Here is a 24,177-nt window from a genome sequence, read left to right as displayed (position 1 = left end):
TCTTAAGATACAGGAGTATTTACTTGAACACCTTAACTATAACTGCTGTATATAGGCAGAAGGATTTTTCTCCTAGCAGAGACTCAGCATGCATGGGACATGATGAACGAAAGCAGATCAAGATGCAGACTGATACGCCTGGACACAAGCAGGAATTCAAACCATGAAGTCTTACATGCTGCACTGCAGCAATACAAGCTAAAATTCAAAGCCTGAGCTTTCAAGGGAGAAAAGGAACTAAAGGAAAAGGTTATAGAATACTAAAATGGATACAGATGAAGAAGCAAGAGGAATTATAAGTAACCAGAATCTAAAGGCTTTCTTTGTATTTCAGAAACTGTAGAAGGACTAGACAGAATCATTGTCTGACTATCCTGTATTTCAAGTACATTAATGCCATCATGGAATGTGTCCAAAGAAGGGCAACAAAGCTAGTAAAGGGTCTGGAGCACTAGTCTTGTAAAGAAAATCTGAGGGAAATGGGGTTGTTTAGCCTGAAGAAAAGGAGCCCATGTGGGGACCAACACCTACAACTACCTGAAAGCATGGTTGTGGCCAGGTGGGAGTCAGTCTCTACTCCCAGGTAATAATGGACAGAACTACAGGAAAAGGAAGTTGTGCTGGGAGAGGATTAGATTGGATATCAGTACATTTTTTTTCACTGAGATGGTTTTCAAGCATTGGAACAGGCTGCCCAGGGCTGGGGTGAAGTCACCATCCCAGGAGATATTTAGAAGATGAGTAGATGTGGCACTTGTGGATATGGTTTAATGGTGGGCTTGGCAGAGTTAGGTTATTGATTGGACTCAATGGTCTTAAACTTCCTTTCCAACTTAACAATTCTGATTCTGTGACCAATTAAGCACTTCAGAAATCGGAATTTGCACAACTTTTCAAATGCCATGCTCTCTGATACATGATGCTAGGAGCTGTGCTCCAACGCACAATGGAGCACTAACCTTGGGTAGGAGATATGTCATCAGAGTGCTGATTATTTTAAAAAGCAGGTATTTCTACTTTTCTTATCTCCTCTATTTCAGCAGCTGTTAATATCTTCTAACAAGATTTAAGTTTTTCCCAGGCTATTACATCTTTTAGCAGCACTGCCGTGTTATTTGCAGCTTCTCTGAGTAAAAAATAATTTCTATTTGTTGTCTTCTGTCACAGTTGTCTAAGAGTATTTTCTGGGGTCTCAAGATGATAGGCAAAATTATTACTCAGAAATAGGAGGGATTTTGAATGATATATGTTATTTTTCTAATAAAATTGTAAACAATTTTTTCCCAGAAACGTTATAGTACTGCTCTAATAATAACCAGCTATTGTATTATTTTAGTGGCTCACTCTACATTTTTACTCTTTTTAGAGCAAAAAGAAACTAGAACTAAAATTATTATTATAGAAACTAGAACTAAAAACTGGTGTTATAGATATTAGAGTTCTTGTCATACAAATAGAAATATACTTGCAGATCAAATCACTCCCTTGGTACACTTACTTTTTAGCCTCTCCATCAAACAACAAAAAAAGAAATGAAAAGCAGCAAATGACCTGTGCCTGCCTCAAAATGAAAACAGCATTTATGACTTTTGTTAGGTATAGTTTGCCCAGTAAATAATGCAGAGAAATTCTGGTTTTGTAGCTTTTTGTGTATAAGATTTTACATTAGAGAAGAATATGATATTGATAACAGAGTAAATTAATAGAATCATAGAATACCTGGAGTTGCAAGGGACGCAGAAGGATCATTGAGCTCCAGCTCCTGGTCCTGCACAGGACAGCGAAGAGTCACACCACGTGCCTGTCGGAATTCCTTTTGAGCTCTGGCAGGCTCGGGGCTGTGACCGATCATTAATTGGATGACAGTGGAAGCAGTTACACTGTAAAGAGTGTGTACAACTGCACATTTATTCATTCGATGACAATGGAAACAGTTACACGCTAAACTGAGTGCAACTGCTCAGCTGAGCAGCTGCAGATGTCCAGCAGGCAGATGATGTACCTGTAGAAGAGAGCTGGTCAGAAAAGCACAGCAGGAGGGGACCTGGAAGAGCTGGCCCTGTTCATCCCACCGAAGTCTGAGGGTGCAGCCATGGCAGTGTTCCATGCCATCCTAGCAGGTAGGGAATCTGCATCAATACCCATGTGTTTGGAGCTGCACCCAGTGCAGCTGGAACACTGCTTACTACTTTGCCTGATTTTTATTTGTAAATCCATTATTTTTTTTAATTTTTATACCTAAATCCAGGGATTACATCCGCAGGTGTTGGGCAGCCAGGAATGCCTTAACAGAACCGTGAATGCCGTGTCCGAACCAGAACGTGCCTGAAACGCTGAGGGACTGCAGTGGGTACCAGGCATGGATGCTGCTCCTGCTGCTGCTGCTGTGGCAACACCAGCGAGGTTGGAGAAGGAGGATTGCACGCACCTGGCAGGTACCGGGGAAGGGGTGGCTGGGAGGGATGCAGTGCTCAAGGCAGGAGGGTGAACAGTGGGTGCCAGCTGCTGGGGGTTCTTTAATCTGGAGAAATGGAGACTCAGGGGTGACCTTATCAATCTCCGTAACTCCCTGAAAGGAGGTTGCGGCCGGTTGGGGTTTGGCCTCTTTCCCCAGGCAACCAGCGACAGCACGAGAGAACACAGTCCCAAGCTGCTCCAGAGGAGGTTAAGGTGGGACATGAGGGACAGATTAGGCATTGGAATGGGCTGCCCAGGGGTTGGCGGTGTCCCTGGCGGTGTTTAAGGAAAGGCTGGACGTGGCGCTCAGGGCTGTGGGCCAGCTATCAAGGTGGTGTTCGGTGATGGGTTGGTCCCGATGACCTCGGCGGTCTTTCCCAGCCCAAGCCCATCAAGAATTCCCTGGTTCCGGGCTCCCGCCCGCGCCGCCAGGCGGCGCCCTCCGCCCCCGCCGCCCTCCCGCCCCGCCCCTCCCGCTCGCGGGGAACGCGCGCCCCCTGGCGGCGCCCAGCCCCTGCCGCCGCGGCGGAAGCGGCGGGCGGTGCGTGCCGGACGCGGGTCCGGGCGGCTGCCGCGCCCCCGGCGGCGCGGAGTTCCCGCTGCCCTGCGCGCCCCCGCCGCCGCCCCCGCTCCGCAGGGCGCCCGCCCGCCCCCGCCCCCCGCCGGGAGCCGCCCCGGCCCGGCCGCCCCGCGGGCACCCGGCCTCCGTGGGGGCGGCGGGCGGAGAGTAAAACCGGGCCCCGGCAGGGACGCGGGCCCGGAGCCGGTCCCGCCGCCGCCACGGCAAGGTGAGCGGGCGCTGCCGGGCGGGTGGAGGGTCCCGGCCCGGGCCTGGCCCCGGCCCCGCAGGTGCCCGGGCGGGAGGTGACTTGCCGTGGTGGCCTCTGTCACCGCCGAGCTCGGGGCCTTGCTTTACTTGCTTCACAGGGCTGCGGGCGGAGCGCGATGGGAGCCGGGGGCTCTTGGTGGGGGCAGCCGGGCCGGGGCTGTGTCCTTCGGGTCGGGAAAGCGAGCCTCGACCCCCTCCGTCCGCCCGCAGAAGGAACCCGGCGGCACCGGAGCCCGCCCAGTTCTTGGGCCAAAACAAGGGCTAAACCATCCTCTGACTTCTAGGGTGTCTCCTGTCGCAGGTGACTTTAGCAGGATTATCAGGGTCTTCTGGTACATTTCGTTTGTTTTGGGTTTTTTTTTTTGGTGTGGTTGTGGTTGCAATGGTAATTCTGGTAGAAACGCCCTCCGTAGCGGTGTGTTTCTGTGGCAGGGACGTGTCGTAGCTGCTGCTTCGCCGTGTCTTTCTAGTTTGGAAACACTGGGATGTCCTCCGGAGGTTTCACTTGCACACTGCATATGCGTGCAGAAATGGTGCTGTGTGTCGCTTGCAGCAGAGCTTGCTGCTGTCCATAATCGCTCCTTCTGTCCTGATCAGTAAGGTCTGAGTTATCCCGACATCTGCTGTCTGCAGCCGAAGGCCTCCCTTGTAGTTTAGTTAAGGACTTTTCTGGGTCTTGTGCCAGAAGTCAGTGACAGGGATCGTGTGTTAGCCTTGTTTCCACATCATAAAGCTTGAAGTGTGCACTGTAATTAGTCAAACGAGAAATTGTGTCTTTGTGAACTAGTGAAAAATGTAAGGTGCTGCATTAGCAAGTTAGAACTTAATAATGTGTGCTGCTCAACAGCAAGTTGGAACAGACCAGTGTCGTCATCTGTTAGTGGCACATAAGAGCTATGTTGAACCTGTTTTCAGTGTGGAACTTCTGGGCTTTTTTTGATCATAATCTGCTTTCCCTTCTTCACTGCCATAGTACCCCCATTGTGATGACCTTACTGCTGCTCTTAATGGATGTGAGAAGTAGAATCTTCACAGCAAAGGGATGGGAGGCAACAGACACAAGGTGTAGTAAGGGGAACTCTAGAAGAAAGAAAAACATTTGCACCGTGAAGCTATTCAAGCACTGGATTAGGGGCCTGAAGAAGCTGTGGGATATCTGTCCATGGAGATCCAGTCCAGAATACTAGTGGACTGGATATGTCATTGGACAACCTGATTTAACTGGCTAGTTAGGAAGAGGTTGGACAGTATAAATTTCAGCATAAATTGTCCTGTGATGCTCCTCAAGATGAGGAAGCAGCATTGTTCAGGGTGAATTTGACTGTTTCTGAGGGAAGGCAGCGCTTTAGCTCTTACCTCTGTGGCTGGTAGCACAGAACGTGTTAGATCCTAGTTTCTCTTGCAGGTTACCACACAGATATGCAAGTAAACTTTAAAAACTGGTGATTGCATTGGGGTATTGCATTGAACATTACAGGCAAAAGGACACGTAATATTTTGCAAGACTGACATGTGTGAACAGGATTTTAAATTTACTTGATGGAGGATTTGGGGTTTGGGGAAAGCCATAAACTATTAAAAGTATATAATAAGTGGGAGAGTATAGCTGTCAGTTTTCTTTTAAGCTACATAATCACCTCTCAGGTTTGAAAAAATGCTTCTGTACCATAACCCATGCTCCATATTGTTCTCTAGGTAGTAGGTGGAGCCATTGGAGACGTCCAGGCAAAACAATCTGATTAATATTGTGGTGTTGAATACTACTCCTAAATCTTGCTTGGTCTCACAAGTTGTGTTTCTTATACTTGCTGTGGGTGTTTGCTGCCTGACAGGTTCTGTAGTTCAGCTCTGGCAACTGGAATGAAAAAGAGCTTTCTCTTGCTCTCCCACACACTCTCCCATCCTTTCCCCCTGATTCACACCCCAAAGACAGGGGTTCATGAATTCAGTGAAGGGCCTGTCACTATTACTATGTGCTTATACTGGCTGGAGATAAATCAGCTGCACTGTCCTCACGAACATGGTGAGGAGCAAAATGTTGTAAGCCTGAATTAGTTTGGAACAGCCATGGATTGTGGGAGCGAAGATCACCTTTCTTCTCATTAACAGGAGCTAGGTACCTTGAGTAATGTGGGTAGAGGCAGATTTCTAAAACCAAAGGAAAAGGGACATCCTTGCTCTGTCAGAATGTGAGGAAAAATTGAGATAGGAAAATAAGTGAAATGAATTCTACTCTAGTATGTGTTTCAATGTTCCTTAGCAAATGTGGAGTAAAATTGATCTGCTTTGTAATTTTTGTTGTCACTGGTGTTCTGAAAGCAATATTATCTTCTGTATTTCAGTCTCTTGTTTCTTGCAAAAGCAGAGCAAGAGTAAAAGAATGATAGACATATATGTTTGTCTAGGCATAGGAGCTTTGCAGGCATACTTGCTGTAAGTCACACTCTAATATAAACAAAACACAGCAGCTTCAAGATTGGATTATTTTCATTCTTGGAAATGCTGTTCTTCCATTTCTCTCTACAAGTCTCTTTTGCAGTTGCAACATTTTTTCTTCTTGGTCCTGACTAGCAGAAGTTATATAATATTGATCAACCAGTTCTTTTCTAGCCTAGAATAATTTTTGTACCCAGAGGTATTAGGTTTGCTATTCAAGCATTGTAGCTAAAATAGCCAAGCATTCAGGCTGTCTTGTGTTTGTAAGGTGAAGTGAATAGCAAGTTGTCCCCTAAATTGTACAAAGGTAAGAAAAAAAATGTGGCTCCAGAGTTACACTAAGCCTGAAATTGCAGGCTTGACTTCTGTGGGCTGGTAGATTTTTAGAAGCTGGTAGTGGAGTGGAGAGATTCTTATACATGGACACAGTAAAGGCAGAGCAGTTAAAGCTCTAAAGAGGACTTCTTGTGAACTTTTTTCCCCTTGACCTTTCTGCTGCCTCTCAGTGTTGTGCTCTGGGTCTTGACATGTCAGTATCAGTAAATTTCCATGTACAAATTAAGGACTTTCCAGGGATGAGACTTTATTTGAGAGAGTCTTCTTCCTTAGATGTCCTAGGCTTATAGTGAGTGGAAGTGTTCCATAGGTTTTCCTTAAAGCACTGGATTTGAGATTGTGCTGTTTCCTGTTGTAGTTAGTGCTTGTGAGAGGGTTTTATTTTATTGTAACAATAAATTAGACTAATCAATACAGCTTTCTGAAATTCAAAAATTCAGTATTAATTGATATTGGTAAGAGTATAAATATTCTGGCTCTGTGCAAGTTGAACAGTTTTCAGTGAGATAAAATCTTAGCCTGGAATTAAGCAGTTGCGACATCTTTCTCCATTAGAATTGTCAGCCTTCCCAGTACCCAAAAGAAAAGGACTGTAAATATCAAGTAGAAGTTTTGCTGTGTGAACTGTTAGGTTTCTAATAGGTGCTGCTGGGATGTGGGGTAGATGGTGTATGAATAAAATGAATCAGAGAGGTTTATTATGCAATTAAACAATATAGGCAGATCTATCTTTTTGGAAGATTTATTAATATACTGTTTTAAAATTTTATTTTAAACAGGAGATGACAGGTGGAAATGAATCCTGTACTGCAGGACCGACATCTATGTCCTACTTAACTTGCCTGACTTACATTCTGGAAGAATGGACTGGTGTGGAGGATATTGGAGATTATCTGAGTTATGCATTCTACATTTTATGGTTGCTATTTCCACTTGTAGTAGTCTTTGTACTTCCGGGAGTTATTGTCATTCTCTTCTATGTTTCCATTCTCTGGCTTCATATTTATAAAAGGAAGAATGAAATAAAGGAAGCTTATTCCCATGATGTTTGGATAGGTGCAAGAGAAATGTTGGCAACCATATGGGATGGACATGGAAGAATATGGCATGGTAAGTGAGATCTGATCTTTTATTAAAAACTTCTGAAGCCCTTATTCCTCATTTAGCTTTGAAGATTATCAAGATATGCCTGATTGTTGCTGCTGGTGCATGCCAATGCAGGCCGGTTTTTTTTCTGTTTTATGCATAACTCTCAGTGGTGCTTGAGACAGAGGAGAGAAAAAAAAAAAAAAGACATTGAGACTTTTTTTGAATATGAGTTTTTTTGTCCTATGCATTTATTCCTTTGCTGCTATAAAGTGGCATCTCTGTTCTGGTTGAATATATGCACAATGTTTTAGGTGCCCTTTTTTCCCATTTTTTTGAGTTTTATAACAATTCCTGGATTTCCTTATTTGAAGAAGACCTAAAATGTGTGTTGTGTTAAAAGCTAGATCAATGAACTCTATCATTTCAGAGTTAATATGTAAAGACTGGAAGTTAAATGCCAGTTCCCTGATGGGTAGTATGTCAGCCAGCACATGCTAGCATAATTTAATTGCACTTAACCAGTCTTACATGAAATGCCAAATGATGGCTAAAAGGAGCACTTAGTTCCTTCTTGAAATTAGCTTCAGAGCCTGACACTGTTACAGAACTACTTTTTTATTTATCTTTGTGTTTTGGACTACTACTTTCTCTACTAGAATGTCAAAACTAAGGGCCTTGTTCTTTGTTCTTCTGCTATTATTTCTTTATGAAGACAGACTTAATAAATGATTTGGCTTTGCTCTCTAAGGAAATCATAAGTCTCTTTCAGAGCCATTCAGTCTAGATGCAGCTAAAGGAGAAAGAGATACTTAAGAACAATTTACATAAAGAATAAATCCTTCTTGAAAATCATCTCTATTTGTTCTCTAGTCAAAGGGAAGTGGGTTTTCAAGGCATTGATAACCAGATGGTGCAGCAGCTGCATCAGATAGGCTTTGTAGGACTAAGATGTAACTTTCAAATCTAAGAAAGTACACTACATCAAAATCAACAGCTACATCAAAGAGCTTAAAATGCTCACTTCACAATAAAAAGCTATTTACTTTTTTTTTCACAAGAAAATTATTTTTTAGGGCCTTGACTCTTTTAATCCTTAGCAACTTTTTCTTTTCATAAGGTCTGACATTTTATTTGTGCAAGAAGAGTCTTATCCGGTGCCTCATTGAGAGCTGTGACTTTTTTCTGCCCAGCCAGCTGCTTCCCTCTTATCTATACACTTGTCTTGCTAAAGAATGAAATGTTTTGCAGTTATTTTTTTCCCCCACTTGACTTGTCAGGATATCATAAGAAGAACTTTCCGTCCTGAAATCTAACAGCATTAATAAAAAAAAAAAAGAGAAAAAAAACAACCCTACAACCAAAAAGCCCCAAACGTGCTGATCGATACCTGTAACTTAACATGTATTATGCCAATGCTGTGTGTGTTAGTTGGCTGGCATGGAGCACCGCTAGTGGTCCCTTGGGGTGGGACAGATGAGATGATACACTTGCAATGTATTGCAGCTCCGCAGTAAAATAGAGGGAGAAGAGCCAAGAGTACCTTCAGAATTAAATTAATGGAATAGGAATTGCAGATCTGACTAACTTTGGAAGATGTAACAGAATTTGGTTGAGGGGTGGTTTTTTTTTGGGCGTTTTCTTTTTTCTTGTTTTATTTTGTTTTTAAAAAAGATACTATAACAGTACTGCTGGGTGTTAACTGAATATGTTCTATACTGATGCATTTTGTGTTAATTAAATATTTTCTGTCCTGTAACTTGAATAGAAATGTGGGGTCAGGAAGGAGCTTATGTGTGTTTATGTATTTTTCAGCTGACATATATAGTCCCAAATAGCTTCTAGTATATAGTGAGGGAAAGCTGGAACAACTTGAGAGAAGTAGCAAAGATAAGTTTCATATCCTGAAGTAAAAGGAGACATGAAAATGGGTGCTGTTGTATCAAATCCTCTAAAACAGTCACTGATGGCAATGAACTTCGAAAGGTTAATAATAGCTTGAAATAGTTGTTTCATCACTCCAGTCCATATTTTGATTTCTCTTGAATGATTGATTCAGAGGACTTTGCAGCCTTGAAAACGGTGAACAGAAAAAATAAGGATAAATTATACAGTTTGAAATAGTGTGACTGGGTGTTGTGTTTTAATGCTGTTGGTTTTTTTTCCTCTAAGTGTGGTGCCATAAATGGAACTTGTATTCTCTGTGAAGCATCTTGTATTTCCTGTAGATACTGTAAGTTATTTCTTGACTTACTATTGGTCACTTTGCTCTTATCACTTCTCAATCCATGTTGGTTTCAGTTTGCCAGCTTGCTGCAAGTTAGTTTCTTTGGGATAGAATTGTATAAAAAATTAACATCTGCTCCCTTTTTAACTCCTAACAGGTTATGAGCTTCATGGTGTTGAAAATATTCCTCAAGGACCAGGACTTGTTGTGTTTTATCATGGAGCTACTCCTGTTGACTATATCTATTTCTCAGCTAGACTTCATATAATGAAGAAGAGGCGCTGCAGTGTAGTAGCTGATCATTTTGTCTTTAGATTACCAGGTAACATACTTCATTATAAACAAGCAGTTTTGGAATTCTTATTTTAATTTTTTTATTGTGTAATTAATAAAAATCGTGTTGCAGGAGCACAGCTTTCAGAACAGACATTCAGACAAATTTAGTGAAAGCTTTGAAACAGAGCATGTTCTTTACAAACAAGAATGAGACTGGCCCCTGCAAGAATGGGACATGGTGCTGTCTGGGCAACACTTTCCAATGACTCTAGGGTGTTGAGAAACAAAGAGAGGGAGATCATGGGAGAAGCAGTGTTCTCTGTATTAATCATTAGCAAAGATTTCAATAAGATGTTTCTTTTTCATTAATATTGGCAGAATGAGTGGTGTGAACTGATTAAGAATTAAACGGGAACAAATGCCATATAAGTTAAGAATACTGTCTGAAGAGACAATGTATTTTCTTATTCCACCCAATTTTTATCCAGTTGAGGATGGATTTTGTGCCCAGGAAGACTGTTTTGAGTAGAATTTGTTTTGCAGGAGAGCTAGAGAAGTGTTCAACATGTGTGTGTGAAACATGAGGTGAAGCAGGTAGAATATGAAAAATATGTTTAGGGCAAGATTTTGGCAGGATAACCTAATGAAATGCACTGCCAATTGGTGAAATTAATTATGTGAGGGGTTTGTTTTTTTTGTCTGTGTGAAATACAGTAGTACCCACTTTGTTTCCCAAGTTTGGTTTGTGATTAAAGGCCTGTCAATTCACAAAATGAATTACAAGAAGAATTCTGTAGTGTACTGGTGCTTTTAGTAGAACCGACTCATATAAGAAAATTGTCTTTTTGTTGGTATAGATTTATTTCAGCCTTAGTTCCTGAAAAGAACTTTTTCATACTGATTACAGTATGGCTTTGCCTCTACAACTGCTTTTGCCAACAGATTCATTTCTCAGTGGCCATCAAATCTTTTGCATACAGATGACTAATATAACCTACTTCATGATGCAGATTTGGCTCCATATTGTATCTTTATAGGCACAGATGTTTATCACATGGGACATTATGTTTTACTACTTTTCTGCTTTAAATCTGGCTTTAAGTGGGAGTATACTTATGAGTCCCCCAAATATCGTTCAGTAGCATTGCAGAAACATCTTGCTGGCTGATCTTGAAGAACTGGTTTTAGTGGTACAACATCTAGCCAACAGCTACAGCCATTCCTCAGGGATTGATACTGAGACCACTGCTGCTTAGTGTTTTTATAGTACCTCTGGATGAGGGCCTGGAGCATGCACAGGAAATTCACTGATGATACCAAACTGGGGAAGCTGCTGATATACTGGGCATTAAAGCTTGTTCTCAGAGTGACTTGATAGAGTTCAACTGGCAGAAATATTATGAAGTTCAACAAATGCCAGTGTAGAGCTGTGCATCTGGGATAGAGCAATTCTGTGCAACAGTACTCTGGATAAAAGGGGGCTTTGCAGGAAAGGACTTAGGATTCTAGTGGACAACAAGCTGAATGTGAATTGGCAGTGTGCCCTAACAGCAAAGAAGATGAACTGCAGGGTGAGCTTTTTGTAGCATGAATGGGGCCACTGGTTTGGGTGAAGAGATTTTTTTTTTTTCTTGGTGTGGCACCTGTGCAAGGATATCCTGTGACATGATGTCCAGTTTTGAACTCCCTGGTACAAGGTAAACAAACACACTGGAGCATGTTCAGTGGATAATGGGGGTCTGGAGCACACAGTGTACAAGGAGAGCTTGTTTCTCACAGACTTGAGAGAAGTGATTTGTTTGGTGTGTATCAGATAAGGGTGGGGAAAGATACTATTGCTGTCTTAAGTGACCTAGTGGGAGGGTGGGGAGAAGAGGCAGTCAGACTCTTCTTACAGGCGCACAGCGATAGATTGAGAAGTAACAGAGACATATTGCAACACAGGAAATTTTGATTAGACATGTGGAAAGGTGTTTTACCTTGAGTGATCAGACATCTGAACAGATTGCTTAGGTAAGTTGGGGAATCTCCATCCTTGCAGACTTTCAAAACTCTGCTGGGTGAGGCTCTGAATAGCTTGATCTAGTTGAACCCGCTTTGAGTGGGAGGCTGGACTAGATGACCTCCAGAGCTTCCTTCTAATCTACATAATTCTCTGGTTCTGTGAAGGAATTCAGGGAGACAAGTCCAAATAACCCAGAAAAAGCTGTGGATTGTTTCAAAAGAAGCACAGTAATCTATGACTGGCAACTCAGGTAGATGCTGCTTCCCTTGTGAATCAAACCAGAAAGACTGCATAATTTTATCCTAATACTAAGGCTGTCTGATCTTGATTAAGTGTTCAGATTGAACTGGATGCCTTTTCAGAAGATGTTCTAACCAAAAGTTATTATGCTCAGTGCAGGGAAAATGGGAAAGGGTGGTGGTGCATTTGGGGAGTCTGTTAGACTCACATGAATATGTCAGAATTGTCAGTATTAAGTATGCTTTTCTTGCATTTTTGAGGAGAAGGATATAAAACACGGTCATGTAAATTCTTTTTTCCTTCCTTTATAACTAGAGGTCTGCTACAGGGAAAAAAAAACCCCAATATTCCAGCTTTCTGGTTCCTTTAGACTCTTAGCTGTGTAGTGCTCAGAAATACATTGACTTCTCTAAGTTTAGGAGAAAGCCTTTACCCAACACATTCAGAGAGAACTGATTTCATTTGTGTTCTTCTTCATCATCCTCTGCTATAATATGGGCCATTTTTGCTCCCTGAAGTCATCTGGGAGCCCTCTTTAAAAGGTTGCCTGCTATTTTATGTAACTGAAACAGTCCCTTTCTGTAATGTTCCAGAGGAAAGGAGCTTTGGCTTCTTGTCTGTTACACGCAAGAGGTGCTGCAAAGTATCTTGTGGACTAGATGCTCTGCAGATATATATGTGCATGCATGTATATATGTGTGTGTGTGTGTATACACACACACAACTATGGAAGGTTGGATTCAATGGTCTAAATAGTTCCTCTCTGTCTGAGGTCCTGAAGATGAACCATAGGAAAATGATGACATCCCTGCTGTCCTGCTGTTTGGTAGCTGACAGCCCTCATGTAACAGCCACTGGGGCCAATACAGAAAAATGTACATAGTGCACAAGTTGAGAGCAGTATTACATGCCTTACTGGGTACTCTCCAAAGGGTTTTCAAACATTTCTGCCAATACAGTCTTGTGGAAAATAGGAGAAGAGTATGTTGGGGCAAAGGGCGGAGTTCAGGTTGAACTGTGGAATAAAATTAGGTTTGAACTTCTTGGTGTCTGGAAGAACATGTTCTGCATGGCTGAAAATTTGTGTTTAGATAATTTTGAGAGTTGTTTTGTTGTTTAAAATGGAAAAACAGATTCTTGGTTCCTTTCATGCAGTGCTACCCGGTACTACTACAGTGTTTCTTCTAACTTTGTGGTGACGTTTGCCTTGGACACCAGTTACCTTGGCTGTCCTCTCTGGGCCATTGTGTCAGATTGCATCTCTCAGCTGCTTTAAGGGAGCCAGGTTCTTCTTTGGTACTGAAGCAGAGATATCAATAGGAATGTGTGATCTGCTGGAAAGGCTGTGAAGCACTGCTCAGAATATAAAGTTGATATTTAAAAGTCAAGGCAGGAAATACAGCTGAGAAATTTTGTGAGGACTTAAAACCTCCCTGGACAACTATTCTGTACTACACTTTTTTGTCTGTATTCTGTTAATATTCAGTTATTTTTTTACTGATATATGAACTGGTCAGACTCATGGTATTGCTTTGTCAGACACACCCTCCCCCTCACTCCTTCCTCAGTGTATCCAGTACAGAAACTGTGTTGTTGCAGTCCTTGCTTCCTTGGAGCCTCTTTTCCTGCTCATCCCAACTCTTTTCATGACTGTTTTGTCTGTCTCCTGAGCTCACTGACAGAAGGGACTTGGAGACAGGCAGCTTTTTTACCACCAGGTACATTCTAGAGAGTTTTAATTAGTTTGGAAATGTCAAGCATTGTAAAATTCAGCTATTGAAAATCCCCCAAAAAAAGCACCTGAAAGAAATGAATTTCAATTAGGTAAACTGTTTCAGGTGTTCTTCCATGCAAATGCTTTTGGATGAAGACTGAGTGTCATCAGCAGTGTGTGAGGCAGGCACAGCAAAATATGAGACAGGTGTAATGCAGCTTGTGTTCTGTGGCCATGTGTGTGGACAGATCCTGATTGGGTATAGAGATGAGTTGAGAGTTATTATACTCATACCACTTAAAAAGACTAGTTATAGATCAGAGTTTAGTTAAGCATGAGGCAACACATTATTAATTTATTCTTTTCTTCCCAAGCCCTTAGTTTATGCAAGCTATAAGAGAAGACAGACCTCTGTCTTATTAACTTTGTTTGGGCTCTCCTTTAACATCTGTGTGTATGTAACAAATGTATGTTTATAGTCACAGCTGTTAATTTGTTATTAAGAGCAAACTCAATTAGATCAGTTCTGTGTCCTTGTCTATGGCTGGTAAGGCTGTTTGCTTCAGTGGGAAATTTCAAGAAAGAGAAGTAATGTTTCCCTTACTGCCCAGTCATCCAAAGTTACCATTTTGGTATGCAGTACTCATAAATACTGCATAAGTTTAAAATCTATTGAACCAACTGAACAGGACTTACTTCCTGCAAACAGAGGTCTTTGGGAGTTATGTCCTTTAACAATAGGCTAGTTGTCTAAATTGATCAAATGTGTTCATTTTGATGCTTGTAGCATCTACAGAAATTTTTGATGTTCTACTGTTTCTTGAGGAGTACAGTCCGAATGACATGTCAAATTCAAAGTGATATGAGGAATTTATGTAACCTTAGGTAAAAGACTTCAGTTACAATATTGACAGAAGGTGAATGTACTCAGTTGAGGCTTACCAGATGCTTCTCTGTATGAAATGTCATCCATGTACTCACAGACTGAACCAGAGTCAATTGCTGCAGTGATCTGTAATGCAGAAAATGATGTATTTTCTTCGTCATTCTCCTCCTTATGCGCTGCTGTTCTTTGCCGAAGTTCACAAAACAGAACCACAACAATTTCCTGGTTTTGCTTCTTGTTGCTCTCTATTTGGACTGTGCTATGTTTGAACTGTAGAGCTTGGGCAAGGAGCCAGTGCCCTTGAGCCAAGCAACTCCTTCAAAGGGACATGTGACAGATATCACAGAGTGCTTGACAGTTCTTTTTCAATTTAGTCCTGACTGTGGGATAACACCTGACTTTACTATGACAAAAAACCACTGAAACCTCTAGATCTTTAGCTTTGTAGACCAAAATCTAAATCTGTAAGTTAGACTTAATGCTTCAGTCTGTCTTGGGGACTGGCAGCCACAGCTTATTAGACAATCAAATCTTAGCTATAGTTTTCTGTGCTGGGAATCTGTACTCAATGGTAGTATGAATTAACATTTCCAGAATTAATGTTATCTTAACCCTACAGGTTTCAGAATACTACTTGAGGTATTTGGAGTTATACATGGACCAAAAGAAGCTTGTGTCAGGACTCTGGAGGAGGGCCATCTGTTAGCCATTGCTCCAGGCGGACTTCGGGAAGCACTCTTCAGTGATGAAACGTACAATATTTTGTGGAGCGATCGGAAGGGCTTTGCTCAGGTGGCCATTGATGCAAAAGTGGTAAGTATGACACATAATGGAAGAGAAGCAAAGAAGGTTAAGTTATTAGTACTTTCTTCCAGAGAAAGCTGTTTTGATTATCATATATTTGATGTTAGGTTTCTGACTGTCATGAGTATGGTCTACTTACTCTAAAAACTACATTTCCTCTTTTTGTTGCTTTTGATAGATAAGAAGGCTTATGAGTCAATAGTGTGTTTAGAAAGTCCAGAGTCCAAAAAAACAGGAGATGAAATGCAAAATTTCTCCTTATAAGATTTATAAGAGATTTCTCCTTATAAGCATGTGCTCTTTTATATATGCCTGGTTAGTATTGTGATGGCCAAGCCCTCCCTGACCAGCATGGTTGGGAAACAGGTGAACATATCAGAGTCACAGAATGTGCTGAGTTGGGAGGGACCATCGGGATCATGGAGTCCAGCTCCGTGTTTCTGTTTGTTCTGTCACTGAAGTGTGGTGTGACCCAGCCGGGTATAGACTCACTGACTGACACTTGGTACTGTATTGGCATTTTATGGTAGTGAGGGATGTCCAGGGCTGGTCACTGGTGTGAACTCTTCAGTTCTAATGTACAGCATTGGGCTTGGTCAGCAGGCAGGTACTTATTCATAGGGGACCAAATGTTAAGGCACAGCAGTGTGTGAGATATATTTGAATTGTAACTATTTTGTAGTTGGCTAGCCCTTCTGGGTTTAGTATTTTGTATCAAGAGACTCTAATCATTTCAGAGTCTCTCTTGTTCTAGATTTGTACTTGGAAGATGTGTGCATATGTTCATAGGTCTGCATATACCTAATTTAAAAGCAAGTCTCACACCAAGAGTTTTATATTTAGTTACTGTCAAAGACAGGCTAGTTAAATCTCAGGATTTTATACAGAAATAGAATATTTTTAAGGCCCAAGTATGCATCACTTTTCTCACAAGGAAAATAACACTGTTTAGGCAGGTATTTTCTACAGGTTTGGATTTTACCAGTGTATTAAAATAGCATGTGAAAGGCCATACTTGAGATTCAGCTGTGATTGTGCTAGTTGCACTTTTTTTTTATTGGATGTGTGTTGGTTCCCTTTATGCGCTCACAAGGGTCTTGTAGCTTCATCCCTCCTAAAAAAAAAACAAACAAAAACCTGAGAGATGCAGTAAAATAGTGAGAGTGTCAGAGGCAGGCTGAAAGTGGGAAAAACATCTTGATTTAGATTAAAGATGAACTTTTAAGTCACCTTGAATCATAAGCAGAACTCCTCATGGAAAGAAGAATGAGAAAAATGTATCTAAAACTGGGACCTTCAATGTGTTGAAGTTGTCTTATTTCAGCAGATTTTTTTGCCATTATTTCTGTCATATAAACAAAAATTTCTACCTCTATGTCAAAAGTAAGATGTTCCAAATAACATTGTTCTAGAACAAAGACATTTGTATGCATTCAGTTTAGGCAACTGCACTTCTTTTTATTCTCTGTAATTATTTACAGACCTCTTTTTCTCTCAAAAAGCCCGAAACTTGATGCATGTCTGAAAAGTTACATGTGCTAGCCCATCCCCATGCTTGTCTTAAAAAAGTTTAAAAGAATTTGAGTTAATGAAAATCCCATGAAGAGTTCTGTATTTCTGATAATGCTGTGTGCAGTGGGAACATACTATAAAATGCTATTGAAAAACTATATATAGTAGCTGACCCCCTCACAGTTCTTGTAAATCTTGACAGCTGTTTGCAGTTTTAAAAACAGCAATAAAAACTTGAAATATTCAACACCATTCCAAGTACTCATCAGCAGAAATAAGTCATGGACATGTATTGAATATGACCCATCAAGTGTGAAGCAATACCATCAGCATAGCAGAGAGGAATCAGACAAGTTTAGTGTCCCAATCCTGTGAATCCTTCCCTTTGAGCATAACTACAAATTAGGTAAGAGGTTTAAGCACTTAAATCACAACTGTGCCAACACTGCTAGGTGGGGGGAGGGACGCCTAAAAGCTCCATAGGTTCTGAAATTCTGGACTGCTCTAATAGACTTGCTGAAACAGTGACTCACTGAAATCTTGTGGTGTTCTTGAGTTTGAAACCCCATGGCAGAAGGTCACAGAAGAACTTCAGAATACCTGTTTTGCCCTCTCTATATCCTTGTCTGAGAAACACTTCTGAAATTAATTTGCCTATTGAGTTTAAGTGAGGTAGAAGTTTTTTAGATAGTGCTATCTTCCTTAAATTCTTAATTATTTTTTTTCCCTCCTAGCCCATCATTCCTATGTTTACACAAAATGTTCGAGAAGGCTTTAGGACATTAGGAGGAATAAGTAAGATATTTTCTATTTTTCTGTAGTTTATTTTTCCATGTGTGTTTAGCCTTTCTCTGTAGAAATAATCCTCAAATAAGTTTGAGATTTAACACAGCCTTGTTTCTTGATGTTTGCTCTCTGGTAGTGTTCAGAGATGTTACTAGGATTTAATAACTGCTTTAGATGTGATTTTGGCTCATATAGGCTACTTTCCACATAACAGTGTTCTTTTGCACAAGCAGTAGAAGAAAGAAAAAACAGCCAGAAAAAGGCAGGAAGATTTAAAGCATTTTTTTCTCTGCTTATATCTGCTAGGCCAACCCTAGGTTTCCTGCTCTCTGTTAAGAAGCAAAGCAAACAGGTTGGCAACTGACACATTATTCCTGTTTTCCTAAAGCTCTGTGCTTACACCTCTACCTGTACTTAAAGTCTGAACTACATTTAATCTGTAGTTGCTTTTCTGTTCTGCACTAGACCTGTGGTTCCTCACAAAACCTTGCATTTGGCAGCTCTCCTTCCTTATCTCTAGGGAACTTGCAGCCAGAAAATGAATAGATGGGTCTTTTGTCTGAGGGGTCCATCTCTGGGATGATTAGATGCCCACATCTCTGCTCATTTGCTAGTGGTAAACTCCCTCTTTTTTATATCTCTTAGTTACTGTTTAGCAGAGGGGCCTGAAAACTCCACACCACATGTTCTGCCTCAAGTATGGCATCATCACCTTCATCAGAGGGCTGCAGGACAGCCCAGTTCTGTTTCTCTCCCCCTCTGTTTAAGAGCTATGTATTGCATGGAGAAAGCCAAGGCCTCAGATGCAGAAGCTGGAATAATTCACACATTTGTCATGTTGTACAAAAATAAACAGCAATTAATTGTTGCTGTGTTCAGGGGAATCCCAAACAGGAAATTGAAGCCAAAATCATTTATGCTCCTTGCATTCTACAGTAGAGTTTTTAGAGGAGTGTAATTTCTTGGTCACTGGAGGTGTTACTCCAGTTTCAGTAGTTTTGTCTTTGTCTTTATAGGTTATGTACAGAAAATTCCACATCTTGATCAGTAAGGATTTTCTTATGCCAGCTTGCCAGTTAATGGAGTTTCTTGTCTGAAATTGAGAAATATAATATTAGTGCATATTTTTCAAATAATCTCTTCTGGGTACATTTGGGATAAACGCTTAGAAGGTGGCATGTGGAGAAGAATGTGTCCTCTTAGAGCTGTTTGAAATACCTTTTTTTTTCTCTCTTTTTATGTTGTTTAACTGCAACCAGTGTGTGATCTGAAAGAGCAATTCAGTATGTTAGCATGACTGACTTTTAGGCAGATAAGGCTATTTCTGATCCTGTAGACCACAATGGGACTGAACATGCAGTTTTCCAATACTAGTTTCTAATTCTAACCTGTCAAATGAGCTGAACCTGTAACCTGTATTGTGTAGGATTCTCTTCCTCTCCAGAGAGGCAGCTATTGAATTTCTCTCCTCTTCTTTCTTCTCGTTTCAGCTACTCTTTGGAGGAAAGATTTCACACCAAGTTAGGGTAGAAATAAGTCTGATATAAGCACTAATGCAGCTTTTAGGAAATGAAAGTCAAGGTAGGATAGCACTTGAGATGTCACATTATTTGAGAGTCTGGATCGGGAGCTAGATTGCTTTTTAAGCCAGTTTCAATGTTAAGACATAGCGGGGACAAAAAACTTAACAGAATAATCCCAGTGTTTCTTTCTCTTTCTCTTTTTCTTCCTTTACCCTCCCCTGCTCCCCTTCTCCCTTCCCCACTTTTCTTTCTCCTGTTTTCAACTACATTTTTTCACATTAGAAATACTTAGGTCGCTATATGAGCGTATTAGATTGCCAATAGTTCCTCTGTACGGGGGGTTTCCTGTCAAGCTTCGTACATTTATTGGAGAACCCATTCCATATGAACCAAGTATGACTGCTGAGGAACTAGCTACAAAGGTAAGATAGATATCTATAATATGTAAATTTAAAATATTGGATGTTCTGATTAAAACCACTGTAATAGTCTTGTCAAGTGATTTCTGTCTAGGAGCCAGTTACAGAAATTGGTGGAATCGTGGTAAGTTTTGTACTTGCCTAACTCTGAATGGCATTCTTAAATACTATATTTTTATTACTGCAACTTCTAGTCTTTTAATTTCACCCTATATGTGCTTTGAGAAACAACTTGCTTTAAAGACTGAAGAAGTTTGGTCAGACAAGACAGCTCTCAGTTGATAGAGGGAAGCACTTCACCCAAGAGGAAGCATTCTGTTTCCTCGTGTTTTCAGAAAGATACTAAGGAAGCCTTTCAAACATAGCAAATCTATGTTCACAAACTGTTGGAATTACATACAATAAAAGAAAAAGGTAAAGAATTTCATTGCTTTGTCTAGCGTGTTTCTATTTTGTCCAGCTTCTAGCCCAGCAATTTAACTTCTAAATGTTCCTCTAGTTCAGATTTAGATGCCTTATAGAAAGGATTTTTCAGGTCCTCATTTTTATTCAGTTTATTAATAGATTTCACAGTGCAAAGATATAAACCAGTTAAGTGGTGGAGCAGTGAAATGGAGTGGGCTGAAATAGGTGTTTTTGAAAACTCCACAGATGGTCACTTATAATATTCTGAAAACTTCACTTGAGAGAGAGATTTTTCTTGACCATGCAGGTGTCAGTTCAGTTGTCTGTTTGTCTGTTTATCCTATGACTAGGTCTCTGCAAAAAGACTCTGAAAATGCTTGTCTGCAATATCTTAGGCCCTGGTTATAGCACACTGGTTATTTCTTTTGGGGGATCACTCTGGCAGGGCTTCAGAACTGCTGGCTTTTAGCAGAGAAGGTGTCTAAGTTACTTTCAGGCATGCATTGACATCTTACATTTGTGCCAACCCTCACTTTTTTCTGACTTAAGTTCAGATTCTGATAGAGAAAGCCCCTAGAATGCAAATTCCCTAGAATCCTATTTAGTTAGAATGATTTTGAAGTTGTATCTCATGTTTCAGGCTATGGCACAGTATGCATTTTCCCATTATACAGAGCAAAAAATAAAGCTCAAATTTTTTACCTAATACACGTTTTAGATCTGTACAGTCACTTTGGACCAGATGTATGAAGTCCTTGTCCCAGGTCATATCAGTTGATCACTTCCTTCATATAAACAGTGGGAGCTTGTACCAACAAACAACATTCTACCAACATCTGCCCTTGCTGACCACTGGTTTACAGAGGCAAATCTCTGTTCTTCTGTTTCTGGCCTTAAGAATTCACTAGCCTGTGCTTGTCTAGGCAGAACAGGAAGTGTGTTATCACCACAGCTTTTGCATGTTGCTTTTGAATGTTCCTTGTACAGCTTTTATATAACAAGAGTAACTGCTGTGCACTCCTTGGCCTGTTTGTTTTTTGAGTGAAAGTGAAGGCTGCTGTCACATGCAGCTAAGTGGCCTGAGCATGTGTCACAGGACCAGAGCCTTCAGGGGCCTTGGGTCCAGAGGGCATTACTTTGTACAAGTCAAATGTGCTGAGACACAATGATGTTTCCAGTGCTGCTTCTGAGCATGTGTAGAAGCAAAGGTGATGCCCACTGGAAGAGTGTTATTGATGCAAACCTGGGCATAGGCAGAAGTTTGAGTTGCAATACATCATGCAGGTGTTTAACATGCTTTATGGACCTAAGTCTCTTCATGAATTTACTCTCTTGTTGTTTGACTTTTGTGTATCACTAGTACAGCTTGTGAACACAGCTACCACACATAAGAAATACTATTTTTTTGGTTGTTTTTTGGCAGTGTTGTCACAATCACATCCTGTGGGCTTAAATATGGAAGAGCAGTATTTTGAATTTGCAATAGGTCTGTCATATTTAAAAAGATTAAAAAGAGCCTAGAAACTGTGTTATTATATGAGCAGTATGAAGATGAGGTTTTCTGACCAAACCCTTTTTTCTTTCCCTACAGACAAAAGCAGCAGTCCAAGCTCTCATAGACAAACATCAGAAAATACCAGGAAATATATTTAGGGCTTTAATGGAACGATTTCAAACACAAAAGAAAGAAGATTGAGGTCTTCTAAGCTTAAACTTCTATAACTACTACTTAGGTATAATATTCTTAAAGTCACATTTGTAAATTATTCATTCTTCTAATAATAGGTTTTAAATACTGTCCTAATGATACTGCTGTATAATTTAAGATAGAAGTCCCTTGCCCTTGCCCTTTCCCCTGTCCAGTATCAAGCTTAGGAACCCAAACTTCAAATAATTCATAATGGGACAAAGTTTAATTTTTGATGAATGCATTCCTACCTTGGAAGTGTCTGGGTTCTTGATTCTGGGTTTGTTTTGGGGTTTTTCTACAAATAATACTACAAGCCTTTATGTATATGGTCTGTCTTCCTTTTTGTCTGTCATTGTCTCCCATCCCCACCATGATGGATCTCTAACCTGAATGTCAAACCCTCTGCAGAACTGGAGTCTTACTGTCTTGACCCTCATCATTGTGAGGAGGTTGTGTGGGCCAGATTAATTCCATACAACATATATGAAGACTTTCCTGAGATTGTTACTCTCACACTGCTGGGAAACAATCCACCACTTTTGGCCTGCAGAACCTCTAGCAATGCCTGCAAAACCTGTGTTGCAAGGTGTTTTGTTTCGCTGTGTGAGCTCAGAAAAGGTTAGAGGATTGAAAATTGATTAGAGAACTACAGTGATCCAGGGAGGTTTGTTATGGAAACCACTCCAATACTGTGAATGAGAACCCTACAACACAACTGCTATTCGAAGCTGAGGCATATCAGATATCTGCCCTTGAGTAGAGACTTGTCCCATTTATTTCTCAGTGAATCTACAAATTCTCTGTTGAAACAATAAGCCAAGCATTCAAATGTCAAGAAGTAGAAATGAGAATACTGTTTAGTAATATGAGGTCAAAAATCTTTATTTTGATGGAAAGAGAAAATTGTTACAACATTGTAAAAGCAGTAGTTTTTTGAAAAACAGAGTTGGCATTCCCAAATACCCTTAAGATTTAGTATGTGGATGAACTATTAAATATATTCTTCAAACAGTTATTTATGTAAGTTAAATAATGAACGAGAGGGAAGTTCTGTATATTTTCCTTAAGTGAAAACAATTGAATCAACAGGAGAGAGATGCACCAAAAGATTGGGCTTTTGTGCACTTACAGCAAATTATATTTTTTTGTTATCTAAAGCTTATGGTTTTATTGTCCATACAGAAAATACCTGAAATATTTCTTCTGATTTCCAGGAATTTTGATCTACAGATCTTAAATTAACATCTGGGAACTTTTAGTTCTGGGATGAGGACAAACTCTGTCAGAAAAAAGAGGTTTTTGCTCTATCATGTGGTTGCCTTTCAATATTGTTGGGGTGTGACCTTTTCTTAAAGAAAAATATTCCTCCCCCAAAAAATACCCAACAAATAACGAACATTTGAAGGAGCAGTTGTATTCAATATAGGAGTCATCCCTCTCGCCATTTAAGCACATACTTTGCTTTATGCTCTTTTAAATGTGTAAATTAGTGACTTTGCATAACTGCATGTGGGTGATGCCCTGTATTAGAACAATATCACTTAATGGAGAATTGTCTATCAAATGTGGTTCACAAGAAGCAAAAGGATTGCTTACTTTATGATACTATTTTATACCAAAAATGTTTTATGTGGTGTAAAAATTTTTGAAGCTGTGGGGAGAATCATGGTATGTAAAAGCAAATGCCTATTCTGAAGTTTTTAAAATGACTTGGGTTTTACTTGAAGGCAAGATTGCATTCCTTTTAATTTATTGGACTGTTAAGATGTCATAAAAACTGTTAACACATGTCATAAAAATACTGTTAAACATGTCATAGAAAATGATAATGCTAAATTTCTGCATTGAAGTATAACTGAAGTATGATCTTTTGTTTACTGTCCATCGTGAGAAAAATGCATATCAGTCTGTGTTGTGAGCATCTCGAAGCTGAACATATTTTGTGTCGAGGTTGCATGTATGTAAAAGAAAACTCAATCTAAAAGATTCTTTTAGACATGGACAGACATTATTATCAGAGATTTTGTACAATTTATTTTATTAAGTATGTGGGCTATTTGCTGCAGTTTTGTCCCTTTACGTATTGAAAGATCAGTATAAAAAATGAAGGGCAGTATTGGTACTCTCTAAGTGTTCATATTTGTATAGGCCTTTCATATTTATTTCTATATATTAAAAATATATAGAAGACACCTTTTGAATAAAATTGACAACTGGAACAGACTTCTGAAGTTTTGTTGTGTTTGAACTAAATTGAATGATATATGGCCTGTCCTGCTGAACCTTGAGTGGTTTTGAGCAGCATACTGAGATGCCCTTCTTGCCTTGCAGTGACTGAATAGGGATGGAAGGAACAAAACCCCATAAGGAATGAAAGGAAAAATAATTCAGACAACGGTGAAATAAAGGAAAAAAAGTCACATAAGCAATAAGGTCTGAGTTTTCATAATTGCAGTCTGGGCTGCAGAGGGCCTTTACAAGTGCTGCAGTACCACTTTAGTTAAAAGTTATGCTGTTGTGGTGCGGTGTCATAGTTTGTCTCAGGT

The 24,177-nt window shown here is 40.3% G+C and overlaps 1 protein-coding gene across 5 annotated transcripts; it reads left to right on the top strand.

The window, feature by feature from the left end:
- Window positions 1-23: 23 nt before the first annotated feature.
- On the top strand, window positions 24-23,854 carry LOC132334604 (transmembrane protein 68-like). 5 transcript variants are annotated; one of them, XR_009488426.1, is made up of 8 exons: window positions 24-2,120; window positions 2,249-2,435; window positions 6,838-7,168; window positions 9,529-9,693; window positions 15,112-15,305; window positions 17,543-17,603; window positions 19,085-19,175; window positions 19,400-19,539. XR_009488426.1 is itself a non-coding variant. In XM_059860718.1 (8 exons), the coding sequence occupies exons 2-8, from the start codon at window positions 2,301-2,303 to the stop codon at window positions 21,635-21,637; spliced, it is 1,131 nt and encodes a 376-aa protein (XP_059716701.1). In that variant the 5' UTR covers window positions 24-2,120; window positions 2,264-2,300; the 3' UTR covers window positions 21,638-23,854. The 5 variants fall into 5 exon arrangements, 4 of the variants coding, with proteins under 4 accessions (XP_059716701.1, XP_059716695.1, XP_059716707.1 ...); XM_059860718.1 differs by lacking the exon at window positions 19,085-19,175 and adding an exon at window positions 21,533-23,854 and having other exon boundaries at window positions 2,264-2,435; XM_059860712.1 differs by lacking the exon at window positions 19,085-19,175 and adding an exon at window positions 21,533-23,854.
- The last annotated feature ends 323 nt before the right edge of the window (window positions 23,855-24,177 follow it).

This window comes from Haemorhous mexicanus, chromosome 1 (genome assembly GCF_027477595.1).
Source record: "Haemorhous mexicanus isolate bHaeMex1 chromosome 1, bHaeMex1.pri, whole genome shotgun sequence".
Lineage (NCBI taxonomy): Eukaryota > Metazoa > Chordata > Aves > Passeriformes > Fringillidae > Haemorhous > Haemorhous mexicanus.
The sequence above is the reverse complement of the archived record's forward strand: the minus strand, read 5'-3'. Positions and strand labels throughout refer to the sequence as shown.